The sequence below is a fragment of the Jatropha curcas genome, chromosome 4 (assembly GCF_041381405.1).
Source record: "Jatropha curcas cultivar XTBG-Jc1 chromosome 4, XTBG_Jcur_1.0, whole genome shotgun sequence".
NCBI classification, from domain to species: domain Eukaryota; kingdom Viridiplantae; phylum Streptophyta; class Magnoliopsida; order Malpighiales; family Euphorbiaceae; genus Jatropha; species Jatropha curcas.
In genome coordinates this window covers 23,372,592-23,400,162 of record NC_143154.1, presented here as the reverse complement: position 1 = coordinate 23,400,162, position 27,571 = coordinate 23,372,592, and the positions used below count along the sequence as shown (strand labels likewise).

General features: G+C 32.5%; 2 protein-coding genes and 2 long non-coding RNA genes across 6 annotated transcripts; 1 reads left to right on the top strand and 3 right to left on the bottom strand.

Annotated features, from left to right (window-relative positions):
- Nucleotides 1–2,424: 2,424 nt before the first annotated feature.
- LOC105636177 (uncharacterized) lies at nt 2,425–3,243 on the bottom strand. Its single transcript, XM_012219376.1, has one exon. The coding sequence runs from the start codon at nt 3,241–3,243 to the stop codon at nt 2,425–2,427; it is 819 nt and encodes a 272-aa protein (XP_012074766.1).
- A 2,862-nt stretch (nt 3,244–6,105) lies between these two features.
- LOC149497019 (uncharacterized) lies at nt 6,106–8,496 on the bottom strand. Its single transcript, XR_016320684.1, has 2 exons — nt 7,907–8,496; nt 6,106–6,979 (listed from the first exon to the last, which is right to left on the bottom strand). It is a non-coding gene; the product is annotated as an uncharacterized LOC149497019 (long non-coding RNA).
- Nucleotides 8,497–12,515: 4,019 nt separating this feature from the next.
- On the top strand, nt 12,516–22,848 carry SUA (suppressor of abi3-5). 3 transcript variants are annotated; one of them, XM_012219309.4, is made up of 16 exons: nt 12,516–12,677; nt 13,190–13,323; nt 13,540–13,580; nt 13,821–14,571; nt 14,668–14,739; nt 14,836–14,928; nt 15,016–15,095; nt 15,419–15,566; nt 16,662–16,749; nt 16,832–16,923; nt 17,008–17,076; nt 18,396–18,575; nt 19,151–19,340; nt 20,232–21,188; nt 21,351–21,541; nt 22,417–22,848. In XM_012219309.4, exons 2-16 carry the CDS (start codon nt 13,276–13,278, stop codon nt 22,603–22,605), a joined length of 3,189 nt encoding a protein of 1,062 aa, XP_012074699.1. In that variant the 5' UTR covers nt 12,516–12,677; nt 13,190–13,275; the 3' UTR covers nt 22,606–22,848. The 3 variants fall into 3 exon arrangements, with proteins under 3 accessions (XP_012074699.1, XP_012074701.1, XP_037496924.1); XM_012219311.4 differs by having other exon boundaries at nt 15,416–15,566; XM_037640996.2 differs by lacking the exons at nt 13,190–13,323; nt 13,540–13,580 and having other exon boundaries at nt 15,416–15,566.
- Nucleotides 22,849–23,154: 306 nt separating this feature from the next.
- On the bottom strand, nt 23,155–23,822 carry LOC110009707 (uncharacterized). The gene is made up of 2 exons (XR_002284586.3): nt 23,512–23,822; nt 23,155–23,414 (listed from the first exon to the last, which is right to left on the bottom strand). It is a non-coding gene; the product is annotated as an uncharacterized LOC110009707 (long non-coding RNA).
- Nucleotides 23,823–27,571: the final 3,749 nt, after the last annotated feature.

The window sequence follows — 27,571 nt, the reverse complement described above, 5'->3', positions numbered from 1 at the left end:
GTTGTTTGTGTCTTTAGATAATCAAGTTTATGTTAGGCTAGTTAGACTATTTTATGCAAGCTTTTTTGTGGAAGAGCATAAAACTGCTGAGGGGATTAAGATTGATTTAGTTTTGGTAGTAAAGGGTGTAGAAGTTAGAATAATGAGTCTACTTTACAAAAAGTTGCAAATATCCCAATACTTGGATTTGAATGTCTTTTTACTACTGATGATAAAGCATTCGCAGACGATGTCGCAGGATTTAATAAGACTGCGTTATTTGAGGATAATAAAGAAACTGTGGCAAATGAAATAAATGTTATACCTAGATTGATACATCTAATTATGGCCAAAAATATATTACCCAAAAATGGAAGTAAGGACAATGTCACAAATGATGAAGTTGTGGTTTTGTGGCATATAATTCTTAGAGAAAAATTGGATGTAGCATCAGTTATAATTGCAAAATATAGCTACCATCCACAAAATTATAATTGCTGAAAAGTATAAGAATAGGAAAATTTTTGTATAGTTGTTATATGCTAGGTTAATATCCAGGTGCATTATTGATAGTAATGTTGATATGGGAGGAGAGAAAAGAGAGAAAATCAAGCAGTCTGATATGATTAATGCCTAATATCTGAAAAATTGAAATATAGTGAAGTCAAGGGATAGGGGGTGGACACTCTTGAAGTTTGTGGCCAAAGCCGATGTTTTGGAGTGGGGATCCAAAGATGAAATTGTACACTAAAGGAGCCAGCTACTTTTCCAAGAAAGGCTGGAAGAATGCCTTCCGTTGCAGAGAATAATGTTGAGATTTTGAAAAAATTGGATGTAATTACTACTCTTTTGGCAACATTGGTGGAAAAGATAGATAAAAACATTGAGTAAACATAAAAAAATATGCAAAATTGAAAAACTGCAATCTTTTATTGTTGATTTGAGGCAGTTTCACTAAGGAACGAGTTAGTATTCTGAGATTCCTGAAACACCTATTGGAGAAGAAAGTGGCTAAAAAAGTAAAGATGCGTCCAAAGGTAGTAATCATCAAGCACCCGTAGACTCAAATGAGACCCACCCTCTTACACAAGAACCATGGATAAGAGGGAAGTTTATTGACTCTCAAGACCCTTTTGCAAGTGATGAGATAAATGACTCAGTAGGAAAAATTATGGAGGACACACTTGTTGCTATTAATGCTGATCTAGGTAAAAATTGTGACAATAAATAGGTTAATGTAGACTTTTATAGATAGTAATTGTGTACTTTCTGATTATTTTTTATTTTTTTGTAATTCACTTAGTGGCCTTTTATTTTTAGTACTTATGCACTTTTTCTATAGTTTTTTTTTGTTCTTTATGTTAGTTAATGGCTGTGAACTTCTGTAAGCCACTTTGTAGCTATTTAATTAATTATTGTGCGCTTTTGTAAGCCATTTTGCAGCCATATTTTTAGTATCTGTGCACTTTTTCAATGGTTTGTTTCTCTGTGTTAGTTAACGATTCTAAACTTCTGTAAGCCACTTTATGGCCTTTTAATTATTCGTTGTGCACTTTTGTAAGCCATTTTGTGGCCATGTTTTTAATACTTGAACACTTTTTCAATGGTTGTTTATTTTCTGTGTTAGTTAACGGTTTTGAAATTTTGTAGGCTACGTTGTGGCCTTTTAATTACTAGTTGCGCGCTTCTATAAGCCATTTTGTGGCATTGTTATTCTTAGTTGTGCACTTTTACAAATTCTTATAATGGTTGTACTCTTTTGTTAGCCACGTTGTAGCTTTATTGTTATTATTTGTGCACTTTTCAAAATGTGAAGTTGTCACATATTTTGCTAGAGTGTGCACTTTTTTTAAAATATTATGCATTCAAACTCACACTAAAACTCGAATTTTAGTACTCACTTTCAAATTAGGTCTTGTTAAGAGGCTAAATACAATAGGTCAAGTAATTTTTAGGAACGCGTAAATATATGAATATAAATTGAAAAGATAAGATAACAAAATTACAAATCGAGAAGAGAGTTAATGTCATTAATTTAGATCAGATTAAAGAAACTTGGGCAAAAACTGAAAAAAAAAAATCAAAAATGCATATTTAATGAATAAACTCTTAAAACTAAATATAGCTAACCATTTAAAGACATAAGTTCAGAGTAATATCAATCCTAAAAAAAATTTACAATTGGATGGTTAACAAGACTCGCTACATCCTTCACTAACTATGAATCAACTTCAATTGTAGTTGGTAACTTGTCATTCCTAAGCGATTTATCTTTAGACATATGTCTGATACGATAATTGTTTCCACCATTGCACTTCATAATGTCAACCATGCATGTATGCAAAGTTAGAAAAACCATATTCATTGAAATAGCAAAGAAGTCATTATATGACTGAATAACAGCATCAATAAGTTCACCCACCGTGTTTGGAGCTTTCTTGTCCTTTATCGAATTAATGGCTCTAAAAAACCTAGGTTAAGCACATTTAAATTAGGACTATTTGGTGGTTGGCACGACAAACGTATATCCATACCAAGGTCCCTAGCAGCTTCTACAAATTTGATATAGTGAACGTAAATATGTGGCTTGGCATTGTCTTGCTGTGTGAAGATAGTTGATGAACCATCTAATTGTGGCCACTTTTCTTTGATTGTGGGCAAAAGTTTAGTTATAGGAACCTCACGTATTACTGCTTTCGTAATTAACAGCATAGGCTTTGTCTCAAGAGTCCCAACTTCACGATTCTTATTATTCCATTTCGCACATTTTTTATTATTGAAGGGCCATACATCAATCTTGCCATCAAACAACACATGTGAATTTGTGTTAAACCAGGGTTGTGCGGCACCAGCAAAGAACATTATTTTCGGTATAAACTTCTTGCTTTTACATTTTCTCAATGGTGCTTCTTCACCAGCTGTTAGGTAGTATCTCTGAGCTGCTTTGGTCAAGTAGAACCATTTTTCATCTATATGAAAAATATAATGCATTCCATTGAAAGAGGGTTGAGCAATTTCATCTATCATTGAAATGCAAAAATTAATCATTGAAATTTTGTTATCATTTTTCAACAATGGTTTTATTGCATTTGAATGAGGCTTGATATCGCCATCTTTGATTCGTTTATGGACATATGAAGCACAAGCACCCAATTCAATATCCAAGGCGCTAATAGTCATGCGCCTTGTGAGGGGTATTTCCTTTGTCCTATCAGCTGAGATATGCACTCTTTCTACCCTTGTTCCAAGGACGTTTAAAGCCATTAGAGTTACCTTTAGGATTTATCCTTGCATTTCACCATATCTTATAAATTGTCTTCATACAGATGCCAAAAGCGATTGTCAACTTTTTCATAACTGTGCACGTTCAACTGACCATATTCAAATTCAGATAGAAGCATGGTGCTCACAGAGATTTTGACATCATCAGCTACATTTTTCCTTCTGTTCTCTCGTCTCACATTGCTTTGAACAAAATTTTGGGGGTCACTCATATTATAGACAACTATAGCTATTTCTGCTTCATTATGTATAGGATTCAAGTTTGGAGGATGCAAAATAGTGGGAATTTTTAGATATGGTGTGACCGATTTGGATGTTATGGAGAAGCTAATAGATTTTCCTTGAATCAGATCATTAACTATGATTCCATTTATATGTGGCCAATGTTTTGAAGTCGAATAGTCTGACTATAAAATCAAAAAAATTGACTCCAAATTCTATTTCATTTTGGCCGCAATGTATTGCATTTGGGCACTACTTTTTGAATTTCATTTCAATTTGGAGAAACCAAAATTTTGCTTTTAATTTTGAATTTGAATTGAAAATTTATTTAAATTTAAACAAGTTAGAGCCAAAATTTTAGTTTTTCCTCCTTTATCTTAGCCAAAAATTTTCAAAATTTGTGGCTTTCAATGAATAAGTTCAAAATTTTGGCCTTTAATTTGACTCCAAAATTTTTTTCGTTTTTGTCCACTTATTATGTAAAACGTCCCTGTTCTAACGAAGTTAAATGGAGTTAATAAAGAAGGTTGAAAGTGATGCCCAAATGATGCAAGTAGGCAATAAATGAAGGGTATTTTAGGGAGAAAACTTAATTTAACTAACTTTCTTAATCCAAGAACTTTTTTGTTTTCTCTAAATAAAAAAAAAAGGAGGGAGTATATATTAAGTATTTTCAGAATTACAAATTTGTATACTCTGAGTTATAATTAATAAACCTTAATTAGATAATGGAGTTACAATAAGTTGGTTAACTAACGGAATTAAAAGATAATTTCAATTCAATGAATTACAATTAAATCTTTTTATACCTTATTGAATTATAAAATATCAAAAAATTAATAAGAATTTCAAATGAATGTATGATAATATCCAAAGGAAAAAATAAATAACTATATTAGTGGAATTACAATAATTTATTATGATAATAAATATTTCAATTTATTACTTAAAAATTCAAAAGAAATATATAATTTTACCTTTTATCATTTAATCAAGTTCCTTAAATTAAATCAAATAAATATAAATTGTAATACTTTTTTGAAAAATTACTCCATTTAGATCGATTAAAAAATATAAAATTACATAATCCCCGCATTGTGGCAAGTACATGACTTGTTATCTTAAAATTTTAAATTTTTTAAAAAATTATATAATATATATAAAAGTACGAATGTAGGAATATTGAGTTCCTAAAATATCCATGTTAAGTTTATGAATTGTCAAAAATATCATTAAAGACTTTAATTTTACTAATTTTTTATGATGTATTGTCACAATCAAAACCGTGAGCCGGATCGACAATAGGGCCTATATAAGCTTAAGGCCTCCGAGACCCGTAGTAAGCCTACTCACTTTAAATCCATTTCTTTAAAGCCGATTCCAGGAACAATAGGCCCATAATATGACGATATTAAATCATACTATCGAATCATATCCTTGGCCCAACTTTCATTTTTTAACTAATTCATAGTTCAGACCTGTATTTCACATACCATTTACGTCGTCCACAATATGAGCAAATTGGGCCAATCCTATTGTTAGAGAGTCAATTAGAAATTCCACAGGTTTATTGAACAACACACGGATAACTTTTACATAATAATTTGTATTACATGAATCCCTAACTGCGAAGCTCAGAATAAAGATGGATACATTTTTATACACAACATTGTACTTTTAAATATTACCAAAAACTGAAAATTACTGTTGTAACTTTGTGGAGAAAGGAGCAGAGCATATATGAACCAGCAAGATGTCTACCTCCTAAAAAAAATTTATGAGAGAGTGTGAGTTTCACAAACTCAGTGAATAATAATAAATGATGCATAACCCAAACAGTCAGAGAAAATGCTTTTCAACTTTATATAATGAGCATTCGTTTAATCAAGCACATGACTCATCATCAACAACCACAATGATATCGCATTCAAACAATCACATCAAGTAGAGGTTGCTCAGTGGGATTATTACCTTCTCATTTCACAAGTAATCTGATAATCATATTTCACAATAAAGGAGCCAATTCCTTTATCGGAGCACGAGGAGTTCATCCCCAATTACGGACTGAGGAGCTCATCCCCCAAATATGAGCCGAGGAGTCGATCCCCCATACTTGGACAACTGGTCTATTCCTCACTTGATCAGTCCTCTCATTATTTTTTTCATTCTCTTTTTCATTACCATCAGGAAGCCACTCTGTGGTTTTGTGTCACGACATATTTCATTCCATTTTCACACGCAAACAAAGCACAGTACAGCCACATCGCAAGTAATCCAATCAACTCATATGATATAGTAATTCACATAGGAGATAATAAGCACATATAAGTGTAATTATGGAATATATATAAATATAGGTGATAAGGAACCGGGATCGGGAATCAAAGGAATGGGATATAAGTTCGCCTCTATGGCACCCCACGTTTATATTGAAACGGAAACACCAATAATCGAGATTAATCGCTCTATGGCACCCCACGTTTATAGTGAAACGGTAACACCAATAATCGAGCAAAGAACAAGATAAACGCCACAATGAATTGATAAGTTTACCTTAATTCTTGATACAATTAGAGGAAGCAATTTCTCACTATCACTCTAAGCAAGGAGAACAAGCAAAGCTTGAACAAATGAAGTTTATCAATATCTCAAAAAGTTCTGTTTACAATGAAGATGAGAGTATTTATACTAAACCTAAACATATTAGGTTACAAGATAACAAATAAAGCATAAAACATAAAACAGGCATGAGTCGCGCTCGCGCATTGTAGGTTCGCGCTCGCGACTTATGCTAACTAGCTCTCTGCCTCGCGAGTTGCGCTTCTCGTGCTCGCGCAGTGTAGGTTCGCGCTCGCGAGTGTTGGTCGCGCTCGCGCATGTGAGGGTCGCGCTCGCGCATGTGAGGCTCGCGCTCGCGAGTTGCGCGGCCTAACTCTCTGCCTCTCGTTTGCGCTTCTCGCGCTCGCGCAGTGTAGATTCACGCTCGCGAGTGTTGGTCGCGCTCGCGCATGTGAGGCTCACGCTCGCGAGTTGCGCGGCCTAACTCTCTGCCTCTCGTTTGCCCTTCTCGCACTCGCGCAGTGTAGATTCGCGCTCGCGAGTTGCACCAGTGTGTAGCAACTGTAGCAAAGTCAAGTTCAACTGTAGCAAAGTCAAAGGTACTGTAGAAAAGTCAAATTTACTGTAGCAAAGTCAAACTAATTGGCATGGGCACTGTAGCAGGCGTGCTTTCCTCCATTCCAACTTCACATGCCACCAACAACATTAGAAGCCTAGGAATGTCTTCAAGTTCCACAAAACACTTGTTAAATGCTTCATCATGATGCTCGTGTGATTTGGACTTGAATATAAGAACATGGCTGCCCATATCTCTTTGCATGACTTCTTGTAATTAGCCCTTTAGGAAGCACCAATGGATCTCCCATGTTATATCCCATATTCCCTTGAGCTCCATGGTTGAGTATCGGCGAATCCGTATCAATAGGATTCTCATATGCTTGTAATATTATAATTTATACAATGATTATCATGTAAATAATGTTACTTTGATAATATAGAATTAAAATAATGAAGACCAAGTATCATTTGTATATATAATTATAAGATGCGAGATGGTCAATGCATGTATGCAAATGATGGTATGCATCATTTATTATTACTCATAGTGATAACAGATAGAGCAAACTTTAGCTTGAATTTTGATTAGCAGGAGCAGTAGACAAACTCGGACGATCTAGATAAAATACAAATATAAAGGAAAGACCGCATTAAACAGATGATTTTCCTTAAATAAGAAATTAAAGAATTAATTTCATGTATATCTACTTAAACATTAACTACTTAATACACTTATCGATTATTACTCTCATAGCCCATCTATCGGGCAATTAATAATCCAAATACCAATCATCACAAATAATTTTGTATTCAACTCTTAGCTTTCGATTCAAAAAAATCATTCAATTTGATCTTAATATATCCCTAATATATCCCCGTATGTCATTCTAGATTAGTCTCTTAAAATTAGTAACTTCTATTAACTTACCATCAGTAGGTTCCCTTTTATTTAAATTATTTTCAGTCTCCCGATAACTCATGTAGCACTAAGTAATCAATTTATTTCTCATTTGGTCCTTAACTCTTATCAATTTTTAATTCAATCTAAATTAAAAAACTAATATAATTACATTCTTCATAACCAGGCATTTTAATTTATATGCTTTGCTTAATTTATGTAAAATCCATATTTATCAAATTTCTCAATTATTTTTATGGCAGCAATTATAGCTTGCTTCAATTTATTAGAACCCTTATTTTATTCTTAATCCTCAATTATTTTAATCAAAACTAATTTTAACTCAATAATAATAATTTCTAAACTTGAAATTTACATTAATTTAATAAACTGAATCTTAAATTGTACCGATTAAAAATTGAATTTCGATTTCAAGTTCAGTGCATAATTTTCAAATTTCTGCCTCCAAGAGTCTCGCCAAATACTCGCCGGCGCCGCCGTCTATGGTGGTCAGAAAGTCGTGGTTGCTTGGAATCGAACGTTCTTCACACCAGCAGGCTCAAATTTCATTAAAGAGTCCATATTTGGTGTTGGTTGGGCGATATCGGCACTCTAGTTGGTAGGAACAAGCTCGATAGGAGCCTAGAATCGGCGTTCATGGTGGTTTCACAAATCGGCCACGAACCTTGTAATTTTTAGAGGGTAATTGCTCATAGGGATGAAAAAGACCGACCGATGCCCGCTCTCAACACTGGTACCATCCGAAACGGCGTGAAATTGCTGGAGGTCGGAACTGCACCATGAGTAAGGTCTTAATCTCGATTCTTTATCAATTCGAACTCGAATCACACAAACTAACGCTCGAATCCAAATTTCTGTAATGTGTAGATGATCTTCAAGCTTTGAATCACTCCCCTACATGGAGTTTGGTTAGAAAGAATGAAGGAGAGAGGGGAAGGTAGGTTGCCGCTAGAATGAGAGGAAGAAAGAAGAAAAGAAAAAAAAAAAAACTTCTAGGTCTTTCTAGGGTAATTCGGTTCAATCTGAACCAGATTTGGTCCAAATCAAAGGTTTAGTCCGATTTACCTATGGTTTACAGGTTTTTCATCCGGATTTGGAGATTCAAATGGGTTTACGGGTCCAATTTAACTATAATATAATATTTTATTTTAAATTTTATTATATAATTTCATTGGTTAGGATTTACAATTAAATTTTTAAATGTAAAATCTATGAAAATTTATTTTCGAGTTATTTTACGGACGTTGCAAGTTAATTATACTCATGCAATTTTTTATGTCATTACTCACTTTTACTTATTATTTATATTCATTTTTATGATTATAATTTTGTCTTATATTATTTAGATTTTTATAATGTTAAAAGAAAATTTCATATGAAATTATATTGAAATGGTTAAAACATAATCAAATTAAACAAATATAAAAAAAAATTATAAAAGAATATATTTTTTATCTCTCCCGTAAATAAAAATAATCTAAATTATAATAAAAACACAATCAAAATTTTAAAAATAAATTTAAAAAATTACAAATGTCTTATTATCATATATATATATATATATATATATTTAAAAAATAAATTTAAAAATAAAAATAAAAATTTTAAAATTTTTAATTTTCTCGATGTATTTATTTAAAAAAAATTTAATAAATTATATCCAATCAATTAATAAAATATAATTTTCTAATTGATCATGACTAAGGTTATTTTAGAATATTCAAATTCATTAAGGGCGCTATTAAAAATCTCATTATTCTTCCATATTTCAACATTTAATTGTAGTATAGATTTGTTGAAAAATAAAGTTAGTTTAATTTTGATTGGTTATGTTAATTTTTTATTTTGAATCTAAATTTTATTAGGAAGTTTAATCTAATTCTAATTAGGAAGTTTAATTTAATATCTAATATATTATTTAAAAGTTTTAGATTTAATTGGTTAGTTTAATTTTTTATTATGTAACTTTTTTAAAAAAATTTTCATTATGTAATTAAATAGTATATTTTAATATATTTATTTTTATATATTAAAATTTTTTAAATTTTTTATTATATAATATTTATTTGTTAAACTTCTCAATTGTCTATTTCTGCTGACGAGTATGGATTGCTTACAATTTCATAGGTACTCACATAATTCAATCTATAAGTTCACTTAATGAACTCGTGACCCAACTTAACTCCTAAATTATATAGATAACTCACTCAACTCAATCTAGATTGGATCGATCGAATTAAAATGGTACACCCTCTAAATCTTGATTTACTCTAACTTATATAATCGCTCTTTTGTTTTTCCAATTTTGTATAAGAAAAATATATTAATTAATCTGTCTATCTATCGATATTATACATAAATGTGAGAAAGTGGGAAAATAATGGAATTTTTGATGTCACCCTTAATAAAATTTGAAATATCCTAAAATAGCTTTAATCGTAGCCAATTCGAAAATTACATTTTATTCTAACGAGTGTTTGAATGAATATTCAAATTCATTAAGGGCGCTATCAAAAATCTCATTATTCTTCCATATTCCAACATTTAAATGTAGTATAGATTTGTTGAAAAATAAAGTTAGTTTAATTTTGATTGGTTATGTTAATTTTTTATTTTGAATCTAAATTTTATTAGGAAGTTTAATCTAATTCTAATTAGGAAGTTTAATTTAATATCTAATATATTATTTAAAAGTTTTAGATTTAATTGGTTAGTTTAATTTTTTATTATGTAATTTTTTTAGAAAAATTTTCATTATGTAATTAAATAGTATATTTTAATATATTTATTTTTATATATTAAAATTTTTAAAATTTTTTATTATATAATATTTATTTGTTAAACTTCTCAATTGTCTATTTCTTCAGACGAGTATGGATTGCTTACAATTTCACAGGTACTCACATAATTCCATCTATAAGTTCACTTGATGAACTCGTGACCCAACTTAACTCCTAAATTATACAGATAACTCACTCAACTCAATCTAGATTGGATCGATCGAATTAAAATGGTACACCCTCTAAATCTTGATTTACTCTAACTTACATAATTGCTCTTTTGTTTTCCAATTTTGTATAAGAAAAATATATTAATTAATCTGTCTATCTATCGATATTATACATAAATGTGAGAAAGTGGGGAAATAATGGAATTTTTTATGTCACCCTTAATAAAATTTGAAATATCCTAAAATAGCTTTAATCGTAGCCAATTCGAAAATTACATTTTATACTGACGAGTGTTTGGATGAATGGTTCATCACTTTTTTTTCCTTAAGTAAGATTGAGGCTTAGACTCTCATAGATAGAGTAAATACTCACCGGGAGCATTTTACCCCTTCTTGAACCGATCCGGTGGGAGCAGAATTTTGTTTTAGCCTAGTGGACTTGGGATACCTGTGGTTAAGACAAAAAAAAAAAGAAGAAAAAAAAGTATAATTTCTTTTTCTGTATAGTTGTAGGGAAATTGAGGTTTATTTGGTGAGAATAAAATGTTTATTTTATGTAATCTTTTTAATTAATTAATTTATTTATTTATTTTAAGTTTGCAATTTAGAAAAATAAAGAGATAAAATTAGATGCTAACATTATTTGCTTTGTAATTTTCATATCAAAATTATTTAATTGGCTATAATCTTTTTTTTTTTATCAATACCAAATTTTATTAAATTACAGCATTTCCAGTTATAGAAGGGGTTGATTTTTGAAATTCAAACTGGTAATTTTTTTAATATAATTTGTTTCTTGTTATATGTTGAATTCCGAAAATAGTTCTATTCTTAATAATAATTTTTTTTTATTTTTTTGTTATTAAATTAATTTGTAACTACTATCACTTTAATTTAATAAGAAATTTATATCTCCCTTGCAATAAATAAATAACCTCTTGATGATTAAAAATTTTTAATTTTCTTAATATTTTTCTATTATATTCTAAATTTGTTTGACTTGAAAGAAAACAGTGTTTATAAAACTGAAAAAAACTAGAACTATATATTTCTGTTTTGGAGTTTCAAGAATTTGTGTATGTGCATATATTCTTTTCCCTATTGCACTCGGTAAGTAATATTGTCACTATAGGCAAAGTAATTACCATTATCAATTTAGATTATCTGCTCATTTCGTTTTTTTATCAAACAGTAAAAAATAGTTTACTATTTTTTTCATTATAATTGTACATAGATATTGATTTGGGTTGAGGGCAGGAAGTTGGAGATTGAATTATGACTTCTTTTTGGGCACTTATAAAAGTTTTAAGAATCTGTATCTATAAATTAAGGATTAAAGATTAGGTTTAGGGATTGAATTGAATTTTATTTTGAGGCCACTTTATCATAAATAAAATAGAATTAAGTACATAAGAAGTAGCATTATAAGTTGCTCGTATGACAAAGTCCAATTTAAATTAACTAATAAGAAGTAGCATTACAAATAGTTTGTATAACAAAGTTTAATACAAATTAAGTAACTGTATTTATTTTAATCTAAACAAAAACTTATGCTTTAATATTATATAGATAAAAAAAATAAAAGAGTACAAATATATAACTAGCATAGTCAACGTGCAAGACACTTCATAAAAAAGACTAAATGTAAAATACGAGGACGAGTCGAGACTAGGGGTGAGCGATTCTCAGTTTCTAATCAAGAACCGAAACAAATTGATTCAATTCGGTCAGTTTCGAATAGATGTTTTAAAAATTTTTGTTACCGATCGATTTGGATATATTATCGGTTTGTTACCGTTTAGTTTTCGGTTTTTAATTCAGTTACCATATATAACTAATCAAATTTATTTTAAATTCAAAATATTTAATTTGATTTAAAATAACTGAATTTAAATCGGTTTAATTCAGTTTGAATCATGTAAATACATAAAAACATATCTGAATAAATCAAAACAGAGTTAATTCGGTTTGGTTCGGTTTGATTAACCAATGCCACCCCTACCCGGGACAGTTTTTAAGTTACCGACGCAAAGTCAAGTTAAAGTTGAAAAAAGAGAAGAAACAAAAAACAAAAACCAAAAAGAAGAAAACCCTAAACAAGGACGAACAAGGAACGGAGACGGAGAAATAAAAAACCAGAACAAGAGTAGGTGGAGGAGGACATAAGAAAACGTCCTTTGGCAGATCGTAATCGCAGCTATCTTTTAGGTATGCTAATCTCTATTAACTCTGATTTTAATCTTCTCAGTGATAGGCGTAGGGTTGTGCATGTTTTGGAATTGAGAGGTTGAGATATTCATATGGTAATTTGTTCTAGAGGAAACAGAATCTTATTTTCTGAACTTTATTTCTGTTAAATCTTATATATAAATTTGGTCATTTTCATTTTGTGGAAGATCAATGATAATCGATTGAGAACATACATTCCTGAATCTTATTTCATGTTTGTTAGGAAATAGATTGAAATTTTGATTTTTTGATTTTAAGTTGTATACTGTTTGCATTTTTTCTTAGCTTCGTTTCGCTAATGGATGTCTACTATCAAGATGCTTCTTTTTCTTTTTGTGTTGAGAGAATTGGAGAATAGGGTGTTAACTGACTTTATGGAGAGTGGTTTTGACGATTGAAGTTGTTAAAGAAGAGGCCAAGGTCAAACGCGTGGGATTGTTGCTTTCTGGTTCACCGTGATATAACCGTGTCTGTTTGTGCATATATTACAGGAAAGGATTTAGAACATTCTGAGCTATCACCGAGAGCTTGCAGGGCAGGGGGGGGGTTTCGCTGGCGGTTATTTGCTTGCAAAGAAATGGATCCTGGTCGCTATAGTCTCCAGCAAGGATGGGATAATAACAGCGTAATTGTGGTTTCCTCCTTAATAATCACATATATGGGATCATAATACAAGAAATATTTTAGGCCTTATGTATTTGTCCGTTTTTTTCGGACATCTCATCCTTTAGAGAAAAATAGAGAAAGCTGTGGGGGCACTGAGGATATGGAATGGATTTGCCTAACCTCATATCATGATTGATATTTGTTGCTGACATAGCTTATTCTCTTGAATCCACAGGCTCTGGAGGGGTATGGTGGAGTCCATGAGCCAAACTACCGGTGAGTGCTGGCCAATGCTTGTCACTGTGAGAATGGTTAAGTAGTGGTTATGGTAAAAGCATTTATTTTAGAGTTCCTACATTTAATTTTAGGTTCTGCTCGTAAGATTTATGCTGGGTATCTGAATGCTTCATTTATTATGGTTGTGGTGAATTACTATTAATTTTATTTATTTTTCAATTTGAGTTATAATCTTGGATTTTATCTTTTCTCTTCCATCCAATTTTATCTTATTGGCAGGGCTGGTGGTTCATATGATGAGAGGAGGTTTCATGATGAAAGGTATACCAGAGACAATGTCTACCCAAGAAATGCTTTTCATCGGGACATTCTAGAGAGGGATAGCTATCCGCCACCTCCTGCTGTTGGTCTTTGGTCTCAATCAAGAAGGAGAAGTTATGAAGAAGACTATCCACTTGATAGAGAGTCAAGAAGAACTGAAAAACCATATGTGGATTCCTACCATGATATGGATACTTTCCGTGATCGTGATATTGATTCATATCAGGATCTCGATAAGTTTCATGATGGCTATCACAATATGGATACCTATCGTGGCCATGGGTTTGACCGAACTGCTAGGTTTGGTGGGCGTGATCGTGATGATTATGCATATGATGATTATGATTATAGGCCCCGTGTTTCCAGTCAAAATAGGGAGGACAGCCGTGAGAGGGATTATGAATATGGCCGACATAGTTATGATTCAGACTATGAGAGAGGTAGCAAAAGAGAGGGGAATTGGAGGAGGCGTGAATCCCGTGATCGAGAACGTGATAAGAGAGGTTTGAGTCGCGATAGAGATCAGAGTCCACAAAGACGGCATGAACGATCTCACTCTCGTGGACATGATGACCGCCCTAGATCAAGGTCCCCTCGAGGTCGAAGTCATGGTCGAAGTCAACGAGAAGACAGCTATGATGATGGTCGAAATGAGAGAATTGAAAGGCGGAGAGACCGTGATGAGAAGCGACGAGGGACTTTCACAGTGGTATGTTCATTGACTAATTTTGGGTGGTGTTTGTGACCATTTGGGCAAAGTTGCAAGTTAAGATGGGGTTTTAACAAGAAATCTGTTTTGTTGTAGGCGCCATCTGCAACTGTTGTTGTGAAAGGTCTCTCTCAAAAGACTACTGAGGAAGACCTTTATCAGATACTTGTAATGGATTTATTTTATTGTTTTGAGTTCTGTCATTTTATTTCATTAGATATTACATGTTTGCCTTGACATTTCTTCTTTCTGGTTCTCTATTAGGCTGAATGGGGACCACTTCGCCATGTCCGTGTTATCAAAGAAAGGAATTCTGGCATCTCTCGTGGATTTGCTTTTATTGATTTTCCTTCTGTGGTACCTCTTATGCAGAACTGGCAATGAGTTATATTTGTTGGTTTTTGAGAATGGCATAAATAGTTTTTTTTTTTCTCTCCAAATCAGGATTCAGCTAGTGCTATGATGGATAAAATTGGAGATGATGGTCTTGTTGTAGATGGCAGGAAACTTTTCTTTGAGTATAGGTATTGTTTTTTCCTGACTACCATTGTTGTTGCTGACGTTTTGATGGAATTCTATATTAGAATCCTTATTGAATTCCTTGTTAATAATCTGTGTCCCCTAAGCTCGGAAAGCATGATGGAATTCATATATAGGTGAAATCTGGAAACATTCTTTCTTCTGCTTTTACCTTTCTGGCTCTGTTAAAAACATTTCCCATCAAATTTATGCAATAATACTGTGATGAACATATCATGCAGTGGCCCCTCTTCATATAATACCTGGTGATGTAGTAATGGCTTCAAGCATAATCATTGCCATTTTGAATTCTGTTGTCTTTCAGTAGTAAGCCAACCGGGGGGGCAGGTGGACCTTTTGGTCAAGATGCTTTGAGATCAGGGCATGTTAACCACAGAAGCATAACTGTGCCATCTGATTGGATGTGTACCATCTGTGGTTGTGTCAACTTTGCTCGGCGGACATCCTGCTTTCAGGTTTATTTTACCGCTTCTTCTATTTTTAACTCTTTGTTTTATCATCCAATTCTGTTCAACCACCTGAGCTAGCTCTAGGTGGTTTCTTCACTTGGTTTTTGATGAGTTAGTACTCATGGGTTATGCCTTTTTTCTTTTTTTTTTTTTTTGGGGGGGGGGGGGTGGGGTGGGGGCTGTTGGGATTGAGTCACATCGCAGTTCTGATCTCAGTATTCAGGGGAAAAAAATCTGTATATACATGTAAATCGTTTATTTTATACAAGCCACAATTCTAATTTGTCTTCTGTGTTAGATGTGTGCTTCTTGTACATCATGTGCATTGTGCATCATGTGGAAAGCTGTCATATGTGTTTTTCTTTGTAGTTTGCTATAGTTAAATGACATAGATTTGTGTTGATTCTATAAAGGTGCTGCTGAATATTTCAGTGTAATGACCATGAGAACTTTTGAGAGGAGTCCATAACAGCTAAGTTACAGGGTAACTCATGCTTTAGGCCTTAGCTTCCTGCTCACTTTAATCATCTGGTACCATTGGAATAAATATAAGAATTTGAGGGGGTAAAGTTTTTAATAATGCAGTTTAAAACCATCCATTTTAATGTATAAATTCTAGTGCTCATCAACTGGAGAAGTTAGGTATATAACTTGTCAGTCCATCTGATTAAGATAGTTCCATTTCAAACATTATGGGTATGCTTCAATGGACCTCAGAGGACTCTCTGAAAGAAGTGTAGTATCTTCAGAAGATTCATTAGTATCTTTTTTGACTTGAATTTTTTATTTTTAGTTAATTGTTTCTACTTTTCAGGTGAACTTTTACATTCTCTGCACAGACGTTTTTCTTTTATTAATATAATTTCGTTCTTAGAAAAAAATTCCTAGGACCAAAGTGCAGCTGAACTTTAGAGTTCATGGACTAAAGTGCAGTAGAAGTTGGTATGATTATACCTCAAGGAATGAAGTGCTGCTCTATTTGCAAACCACCGGAGCTAAAGTGCATTTATGGCTGGGACCTTAGGGCTTACTATGATAGATCTATGTATATGCTTGGGTTTGTAATATCAAATAATGTGACCTCTTTTGGCTTCGTTGCAGTGTAATGAGCCAAGAACTGAAGATTCACCACCAGCAGATATAGCCATGTCAAATGCAACTTCTTTAGGGAAGAAAGGATTTGAGGCAGGTTAGTTTAAGCTTTTACTTTCACTTTAGTTGTTTTCAGTTGCATTATTTGTGCTGAAATTTGCTAAGTAACACTTTATCAGGTCCTACCCATGTTTTGGTTGTTCGTGGATTGGATGAAAATGCTGATGAGGAGATGCTTCGTTACGAGTTCTCTAAACATGCTCCAATTAAGGTATACAAAAGTTGATCTTTTTGGAAAAAAAATTTGTTCTCCTCCTCTTGGCATGTAAAGAAATTTCATTCTTCGTTTTTGCAGGATCTTCGTCTTGTTAGAGACAAGTTTACTCATGTTTCAAGGGGATTTGCATTTGTTCATTTCCATTCGGTATGTCCGCTTGCTATTGGTGACTGCTTTCTCAAAGTAGTTTATTTTTCTGATCAATAATCGGTTGCTTGCAATTCAAACTACAAGAAGTCCAAAAAAGACCAAGTTTTTGAGGCAAGCTAGCAGCATTAGGTGTTAATACTACAGTGTTGATAGATATGGATCGTATGTTGTTATCTGACATATGATATTAAATCTAATGAAGCATTTAACTATTGTCTAAACTACAATAACAAAGGTATAATACTAGAATGTGAAATCATAGAAAATACAAAAAACATTGTGGTTCAAAATGCTATTGGATGTTGGATGTTCTGCAGTTATGTATGTGCTCGAAGTTAAAAAGAAATTAAAGATTGAGTTACTAATTGGAAAATTACGAGTCAACGTCTTGGCTATACCTTTGGATGCTTCATGGTACTGTTTGGGAATTCATGTTGTTGCATGATATTTTTGTTTTTTAGACATCTCAATTGGCTAGTTTTTAGGTTTCAACACTATATTCTCTTCAGTATGTGATGCAGCAAGGGAAAGAAAGGGTTTTCTAGTTACTTTACAAAATTTAGAGATTTAGCAGCTTAGGGGTCTTATTGTGTTGGAAAAACTTTGACTTTGATTGGCTGTTTTATGAGTAATTGATGGTTAAAGTAGTTTCGAATTTGAGATTTTATGTGATCTATTTTCATTCTTGCATTGAAGGGTATTAAATATAAGTCTTGAGCTTCCATAAGTCTTAAATGGTTTAATGCTTGTGATCTTTGAATCTGAGTGAGTTTTTCAGTTCTCATGAAAATTTTCTTAGCTAGGTTTCTAGATCTTATTAGGACAAGCATTGTTCAACAGTGTATATATACATATTAACTTATATTCTTGGACTTCTGATATTGGCTTGCTTGACATCATTAAATTGACAGGAGGAATGCTACCCTTTGTTTTTATAGAACCTTTTCTAGTACATAATGTTACTTTCTTTCATATCTTTGATGAGAAAAGGAGAAAAGCTGACGATGATGAGTTTCCTGAGTATAACCTGAAAGCCGTGAGTAAATTGATGCTGTAGAATGATATGGGAGTAATATTTTGTTATCTTGAGCTTAGCTCTTAAATTACCTTCAGCTTTGAGCAAATGATATATTACTTAATTTTTGCTTCCTCAAAGCTTTTATTTGAAAATGTTACTATGCTTTCATTAACTGCCTTCTTACTTTTCCTGTCTCTGAGTTGATCTTTATGTAGGATTGTATTTACCTTATGCCATAAAGGCTATTCACTTTCTAGAAATATCGTTCTATATGATAATAACATTTGGTACTTTGTAGGTTGAAGATGCTACTAAAGCTCTTGAAGCAACTAATGGAACAACGCTTGAGAAGAATGGACAGGTCTTAAGAGTAGCATATGCAAAAAGCATCCTGGGTCCAGGGTCTGGGACATCTGGAACTTCACAGTCAAGCAGTCTAGCTGCTGCTGCAATTGAGGCAGCAGCATTTGCCCAACAGGTATTCCACCCCTCAATTTTGGAGGTTTCTTTTAGATGACTTAGTTTGCAGTAATTTTTTACTGGTGATACAAAAAGAATAATATCAAAGGGCACCAAAGGGCTGTCAACCTGCATATGATGCATAATCATTTAATGGACAAAAATGGTCCAGAATATCTTGCATACCCATATATGCTACAAATTTAACTGAAAAAACTCAATTCTTCTGAAGAGGTATATCTCATATTAATTACATTACACTGTAAGCTATATTACCAACCCTTTCATCACTGTCTTAGTTAAATACATATATGTGCTTTATGACTTGCTTTACACATCATAAATATTTATTTTTGTGTGGTGAATTGAATGGAAAGGACTCCTGGGTAATGGTTCTTAGCTTACAAACAACTTAATAATGCCTATGAATTTTTGCAGATAAATTTTATATTTGACTTCAAAATCTTTTTATTTCTCTCTCTTGATCTAGTCCACTAATAAGATGGTACTACTATTTTTGCTGCTTGGTGGTTTTCTCTTTATACGCTGGTTGTGAAATTAAATTCTTTGCTGTTTTCCTTTTCGTGGTTTTAGTATGATGCTGTTGGATGGGCACCAAAGGAATATAATCCGGATGACAAATCTACCAGTGGGCAGGAGCAAACTGGTGGGGAGGCTGCTGTTCAAAAAGATGGTTCCGCTCCACAATCTGGATTTGTATGGGACGAAGCATCCGGTTATTACTATGATGCTGCTTCTGGGTTCTACTATGATGGAAATACAGGTCCTTTTTCTATTTCTTGTTATATTATTTCAATGAAAATAAATGATTAGCATAAATTTTGGACCAAATAAATCAACCTGCTATATACATTGAATGGGGAAAGTTTCCAATTGGCTGTCTGCTACAAAATTCGTAAGGTTGCAGGTGTGGCATGCCTTTTGATGATGGAAGCAGTCAATCATGCTTTCATTTGTTTGACTTTCCCTTGTTGATGCATTTTCAAGCATTGGTTCTAGGTGCTAACTTCAGCTGGTAACACCTTGCCCACTCTCTCCAAAACACAAATGAAAAAATGAATAGAATTTTTTTTTAATTTGTGCTGCCATGAGTTTGTTTTTCAGAATACATGAGATAGAGAAGGGAGAATAATTCACTTGTGAAACTTGGAAAATGACATCCATGTGTTACCGTTCTTGGCTGTTTTATTATGGATAAAAGATATTGAACATTTTGCAAGTTGCTTTCATTGAAGTGAAGAATTTCTAGATTATCTCCTATGTTTGGTTGTGTTTGATTGTCCAAAACATAGCATTGAATTGACAATGATGTTTGTCAATATGTGCTGCATTGTGCAGTTGCACTTGCATGTGCTCATATTTATATTTGGGGATCTTCTGGACTTTGAAGAGTGAGAATTTATTGGTTTAAATCCTTGAACCAGTATCTGCCATGTGGGTGAGTAAATTATCTTGCTAACATGCCATTTATTTTTGACAATAGTAACTATTGTCAGCAGCCATTTCTATCTCAAAAATTGGATTTGAACCAATCAAGCTACTTGCTTTTTAGTAGATCGTGAGTGGGTTTCATCACTGAACAAGTTTTTGTCATTGTAGTTAATCTTGGATGCTGTCCTTGTCTTACTATTTTCTCTTCACTTGTATTGTTCAGGTCTTTACTATGATGGTAACAGTGGGATTTGGTATTCATATGACCACCAAACTCAGCAGTATATCCACTGTGCAGATCAAAATGACAGTAAAACAGCTGATAAGCAGTCTGAGCATTCAAAGCCATCAGATAATTCCAATAATAGAAAAGTAGTAATCTCTGCACCGGCTGCTACCATTACATCTGTAGAGAAGGCTGCCTCATTACATGATGCAGTCCAGGCTGCTGCTACAGCAGCATTGGCTGCAGAGAAGAAAGAAAAGGAGAAGTCAAAAGAGATAAAACTTGCTTCAAAAAGCAGTATTTTGGCTAGCAAGAAAAAAATGAACAATGTTCTAACAATGTGGAAGCAGAGGAGCCATGAAGGGCAAGCAACTCGTGTTGCTGTTGATGACAACCAGCCATCTGGCTCAGCAGATGATAAATCTTTTTCAGTTGGACAATCTGCAAAGAGCAAATTCAAATCTGATCCAGTGACCACAAAGGTGAGTGCTCTCTCTAGTACAGTTGGCACAACCTCCCTAGCTGCCCAGGCTGGTTTGGAGTCTCCGGTGAAGTCAAGACCTGTAAGTAATAGCTCAGGAGGGACTCTGATGGGTGTCATAAGGGGCTCTGGACGAGGGGTTGTGAAATCTGATACTTCATATTCAGGATCATCTAGTGGAGTTTCTACTTCCAGCCCTGTTGCTGGTTGGTCAACGGCTTTGTCAACAAATATGGATACATCTGCCATTGCTGCCCCCTTCAGGACTGATGCATCAGCATTGGGATCTTATGTGCCACCTGTATCTACTGGGAGTGGCAAAAGGAGGTTTTCTGAGATGCCGCTGCCTGCTTCTACTCATAAGGACCAATCTCAGTCAACTTATAGAGATCGTGCTGCTGAAAGAAGGAGCTTGTATGGTTCATCATCTTCTATTGGAGATGATCTGCCTGATATTGCTTTCGGGGATTCAAGTAAGTTCTTTGATATGATACTTTGTTTCAGAGTGACAATGTTAGGAACATGTGACCTATATCTAATCTGTCATCTTAGCCTGGGTCCATTGCTTTGCTTGTGTCTTTTGTTATTCAAATTAACATGTGAGACGTCCTCTTTATTATTCTTGAACTTTCAAGATCGAGATTTGCCGTTCAAAAAGGGTTCCTTGGATTCAATGCCATTCCCCCCTGGTGTTGGTGGAGGACGTGGGGCTGGAGATGTGAACATCAATTCTCAGAGTTACGAGGTGATTACAGCAGACAAGGCTATTGATGAGAGCAATGTGGGCAATCGAATGCTCCGCAGTATGGGCTGGCATGAAGGCTTGGTATCATTTCCTCCTTTTGCACTCTTTTAACTACTGATTTATTGCTTAACTGCTGGTTGATATGCAGCCAATAGAGTCGCTTACAATTTTTGTTTGTTTTGAACTTTTTTTTATAGATGCCTTTAGATTAGGCATGACCCCCTTCCAGTTACAAGAAGGGTGGAACCAGAATTGAACAATTTTTAGGCGGTTTTTAAGACAGTTTTAGAACTGCCGGTTTCAGTTCCATTCCGGATTGGAACTGAATTTAGATGACCCTTCTCAAGCTTTTTATTTTTTTTTTAGTTTTGTAGCTTGAATAAATAATAGTAATAAATAGTACTATTGAAAAAGACTCTCCAGTTTAATAGAAGTGTTAAAATTTATTTCTGAAAACTATAATAAAACAAGAAATATATTAGGAGTTCCTTTAAAAATATTTTTCACGGTTTCAAACCTAAACCGTTGGTTTTAAACCAAAATTGTCGGTTCCGGTTTCAAAGAAATGAAGAGCCGGAACCGATCTGTGGACACGGTTTCGGTTATCGTTTGAAGTTTATACGACATAGTGCTGGTTTTGGTCTGGTTCTGGTTTGAAACTGAACCATGGTCATGCCTCACTTAGATAAAGCCTTGCATTAGAAATTATGATCTCCACACCATATAAAGCATAGTCCTGTCGACTTTAACCTGGTTCTGTTGGCCAGTCAAAAGATGCGAAAAAACTAGGCTCAGCCTATGAGTGCACCTTTCTATCAATGTATGTGGACTGTGTTATTGCGCATCCCGAAAGTGGAGTAGCGGCCATTGGTGGTGCTTTTACAGCACTTATTCAGCTTGATTCTAACATCTCTATTCTTGGGATTTTCTCTTTTTGTGTTTGATATTGTAAAAAGGGATTGGGAAAGGATGGAAGTGGAATGACGGAACCAGTCCAAGCACAAGCCACTGAACATCGAGCTGGACTTGGGAGTCAGCAGAAGAAATTGGATCCTAGCCTGGAGGTGCAGGCTGGGGATAGTTACAAAACTCTCATTCATAAGAAGGCCCTTGCTAGGTTTCGAGAAATGTCTGGTACGCCGTAAGATGCTAATGAAATGATCAGATTACTTGTTTTATGGGGCAAACGAGTCGATCAAGGTAGAAATTATGCTATTGTGCATTAAAAAATAATGTGCAGCTTTAGGTGATTCAATACCCATTTATATTCTAACTGAATTTCTTTTTGTAAGAGCCTCTAGGCTTTGTAGATTTGTAAAAAATTCATATTTGTAAAAGATTTTGGGAATTTTTGTCAAATTATTTAGTCATTTTCTCATGACCTATAATGCTGTGAAACAGATGGAAATTGTACTCGCACTGCTGTCATATATGTCTATAACGACCACAGATTATTCAACTAACCTAAAATTTAATGAATGAATGAATATTAGCAGTAAAAAACTTTGGGCAAGTGTTGAAAACTTATCTAACCAAATATTCTAAAAAAATAAGATGATTTTGGTTGAAAAAATCCGAAGTACCTGTATTGGATGGTTTAAATTAATTGGCTGGCATTGTCAGAATCTTTGGTTTTTGAAATAAATGTACAAGATAAATGAATTATCTAAATTAAATTTGAGATTTTTGACATATATCACTAATATAATATTTTATTAAATACAACGATAAAAAATACATATGCTTTTTTTCTTTTTTTCTCTCTTGAATAACCAAATGCACACGAGAACATAAATAACACGAAAAGACTGTTTTTTGGGCAACAGATTAAGGAGAAGCACGTTTGGATCTGATATAATCTTCAAGGGCTTCCATTTGTTCTTTAGACGGCGGGGTTTCGTTGTTCTTTATAGATCTATGCACGTCATACGTTGTTGAAGCCAAGAACACAACCCTGTTTATATATATTTCTACCAATCAATCAATCAATCGATTGTGATTTTTCTTTTTCATTTTCTGAAAGTGAAAAATTTACATAAAATGTTACTTACCCAGAAGCCATCAGCATTATTTGCCCTGGAGATACGTATTTTCCGAAGATCTTCATCGCCTCTCTCTCTCTCTCTCTCTGTCTCTCTCTCTCCGTGAAGCTTCTTGGACAGCGAGTTGGCTTCGAGAAGACAACGGAAGACTTTCATTAATATAATTTTTTTTTAATTTCAAAAAATTAATGAGCTTTCTTTTTCTTATGTTATACGCGACTATTTTTTTCTAAATAAAATAAAATAATATCAATATTGTGGTTGGGCAAATAAAAAAAATATCAACATGCTTCTTTTATTTATTTATTTATTACATTCAAGTCTTTTAATAGCATCTTCTCTTCTTCAACGCTAAATAATAGTATGAAGTCTTTATTTTTTTTCCAAGTCTTTCTGCTTTCGTTATTGTCAGGGTTACCATTTTAGCATCTTTAGACTGGGGATTTTTTTTTTTTTTTTATTTTATGGACATTATCAAACTATTCTTTAAAATCAGAAGTAACAGAAAATAATTTTAGGGTTGACTCAATTGATAACTAACGTTACAAATTAGAAATTCAGATTTAAATTTCGAGATAAACTATATAAATAATTATCTTTTTTTCTCATTTATAAATCTCTTAAATTTGAGGTGAATAATATTGGATGAAGGAGATGAACTTCATATTATAATATGCAGAAATAACCTATTATTATCTATACTCCTCTACAATTAAAATTAGGAATAGTTATCCTGACAAACTAAATCTTACATACTAAAATATTATGACAATCGATAACGAGGTTTGGTCTCGTTATTCTTTCCACTCTTTATACAAATAAAAAAGTGAAAATTTTTGAGTTTAAATTTTTTTAATCAGAGAGTTTTTACTAATTTGATGAGATTTAGGCTCCATTTGTTTTTGTAAAATAGCTTGTAGGAAAATATTTTTTATAATTCTCTGTAAAAGAAAATAACTTCTCATTTTCAAATGAGTAAAATATTTTTTAAACATCGATAAATTTGTTATAACCTTATAAATTCATATTTTTTAATTCTATTAATCATCAGTAGCCACTACCATTAGTCACCATTAACCACCGACCATCATCACCGATCACCGGCGACTTTCATAATTTTCTATTTTTTTATATTCTTCTTATATTTAATAATAATATTTTTTTTAAAATACGAAATTTTTATGATTATTAATATTTTTATGGTCTTATAAGTTAAAAATTTTAATACTTTAAACTAATTTTCAATATTGCAACTAAACAACGGAAAATAAGTTATTGGAAAAAATATTTTTTAAAAAAAATACAAAGTTATAGTAAGGCAAACTTTCACTTGAATAGATTCTTGTATTTGAAGGAAACTCAAAGACTTCCACTTGATATTGGTAGTATAGAGGAAGACCACTACTATTACTAACAAAGACAATTGACCTTTGACTAGCAATGCATGCCTTCACTTTTCATAAGGTGAAAAAAATTCTAACAACTTGAATTCCAAATCAAACTTAGATAATTCAATTCAAAATTTCAGTCAAAAAAAAAAAAAAAATCCAACTGTTGATGGAAAATGAAATCCCATGGAAAGTAACAAATTAAGATTTAAAAAAAACACTTTTGAACACTATTTTATTTCTCCAATAAGGGCTGCCCATCATGTTATTAGTCAATTGACTCAATTTTATCTTCAATCATCACATATCAATTGCATGTTTACCTCATAATATAAAATATGAAAAAATGTATTATTACATATAATATTATTATACTAATCTGAAAATGTTAAATCCATTAAGGAATTCCGGCTTTGAAGAAACTGAAAGTGGTGGGTTAGGGCTGCTATTGGTTGTCTAATCCATCCAAACCAATTGGATATAACATTAAATATTGTATTCCATAATAATTTAAATATACAACTTTGCTAAATGGCAAAGTTGTGGTTCACGAAACTCGTACGCATTTACAATTTCATTCTTAGCGTGACATTAGTAATATTCTGTGTCTATTTGATAAAATTAACTGTTTTGATAATTATTAGCTGTTTGAGTAGCTTTTCATAAAACGCTAAAAGCTAAATGTCAAATGTTATGTTATCGAATGCTATACAAAGATAGTGTTTAGCATGTTGACTGGTTAAAACGCTAAAAGCTAATTAAAAAGCTATTATTTAACATAGCCTAAATTTGTAAAAAGTTTTTTAAGAACATTATAATCTTTTCATTTACATTACAAATTCTGCCAAAAATGTTTTTAAGAGCATTATAGTTTTTTTTTATATATTTAATTACATTTAGATGTAATTCATTTTTCCAACTTCATAATTTAAAAAATAATTATTTCATCCTTATTTTTCAATAATTTTAATTTTATGAAATGGTAGGAATGATTTAGTAGTATGTGAACGCTACCAGAGTCTTTGTTTATTTTCTTTTCTTCTGTCAGGTGGTTTCCATCTTCTTTCAAGAAGGAAAAAAGAAAAAAGAAAAAATTCTTCCCTCTCATTTCCTTCATATTTCATGCAAAAGAAAACTATTTTTCTCCACATTTTCTCTTCATCTTCCTATTTGCACCTACTTTCCAAACAAATCGAATAAAAGAAAGAGATAATTTTCTCACCATAATAGTTTATGGCTTTCTTTTTCACAACTAGATTAAAATTAAATTATTTAGCAGGTTGTTGTAGTATGTTTATAATTAAAAAGGCCTGAAAAGAAAATTTTTTAAATTAGGAATTAATTTGCTTTTGTGTAAAGAGTGTTATTATTTTAAGATTTTATTATGGGAAGAATACTCAAATCCAGTCACTTCATTTGGACTATACCCAGTCCTTGAAAAATTCAATTATGATCATTTTGTTATAAAATTTATATTTTTTAATAAATTTTTATTAAAAATTTTAATTCAATAAATTAATTCCTGCAAAAACTCTATTTACAATATTAACTATTGGAATAACCTTTCTAATAATTTTTATGAGCGGTTAGATATTAATTCTTAGTAGTTAGCTATTTATATAATGATTTAAAAAGTGAAAGTATATGGTAAAAATAGTTACTTGATTAAGTGTTAAATATAAATTATTTTAAAAAGTCTAATTAATTGTTGTCAAATGTTAAACATCAAAAGAGGTGACTCTTTAACAAACAGCCCTCAAATTTTAAATTCCATTATAAATGTGAATTTACGGGACAATATTGTTAACAAATAGGTAGAATTTAACTCTAGTTAAAACATTTGATGCTATTTTAAAAACCGTCACCGAAAAGTATCAAAATCATAGGACTGTCAAAATGGGTTGGTGTGTTGAATTCCATACAGATTCGCCTAACACGCGATACGATTAGGGTCAATATGAACACGACCCGTTTAATAATCGTGTCAAATTTCTCAACACGAACATGACACGAAAAATTAGATAGGTAACACGAACACGACACGTGTAACCCCGCTAATATCATAAGCAGGTTAAGTGAGTCGTGTTGACCTATATATAACCCGTGTAACCCACTCAATATTATAAACAGGTTAAGTGGATCGTGTTGACCCGTATACAACCACTTAACCTGCTATGATATGTTTAAGTTTTAATCTATTTAACTCAATTTATATTTAAAAATAAATTTTTATACATAAAATGTAGAGATTCTCCAAATTTGGTAATTAAAATAACAAAAAATTAATAGAACAATAAATTTTAAATAGGATTTTAGTTGGTTATTTATATTTGATACTAAAATTATCTCTTTATCTTAAAATAAACGGTTCACTCGCCTAACTCGTGTGTCAACCCGTGACACGACACGTTTATACTCGTGTCATGAACAGACGATCCATTTATAACACGAATTCGTTTAACCTCAACCTAACCCGTTTATTCCCCATATTAGAAGAATCGTGTTCGAGTTTCATGACCCATTTTGACACCCCTACAAAATTATATCCTGGATATATTGCAAAATATGTTCATTTATATCTTGGATATGCTGCAAAAATATAAAAATTGTTGTATAAAATTATCAAACTTAAAAATTTGTAATAACATAAAAATGCTTAATTTTGAATCCTTTGTTGTAAT

What these genes read in the sequence shown, in the direction of transcription:
- SUA (XM_012219311.4), top strand. Translation starts at nt 13,276, where the DNA reads ATGGATCCTGGTCGCTATAGTCTCCAGCAAGGATGGGATAATAACAGC. An exon ending in TTATTGATTTTCCTTCTGTG is followed by an intron (nt 14,929 to 15,015) that starts GTACCTCTTATG and finishes TCTCCAAATCAG; the next exon opens with GATTCAGCTAGTGCTATGAT. An exon ending in GAAGAAAGGATTTGAGGCAG is followed by an intron (nt 16,750 to 16,831) that starts GTTAGTTTAAGC and finishes ACACTTTATCAG; the next exon opens with GTCCTACCCATGTTTTGGTT.
- LOC105636177 (XM_012219376.1), bottom strand. Translation starts at nt 3,243, where the DNA reads ATGGCTTTAAACGTCCTTGGAACAAGGGTAGAAAGAGTGCATATCTCA.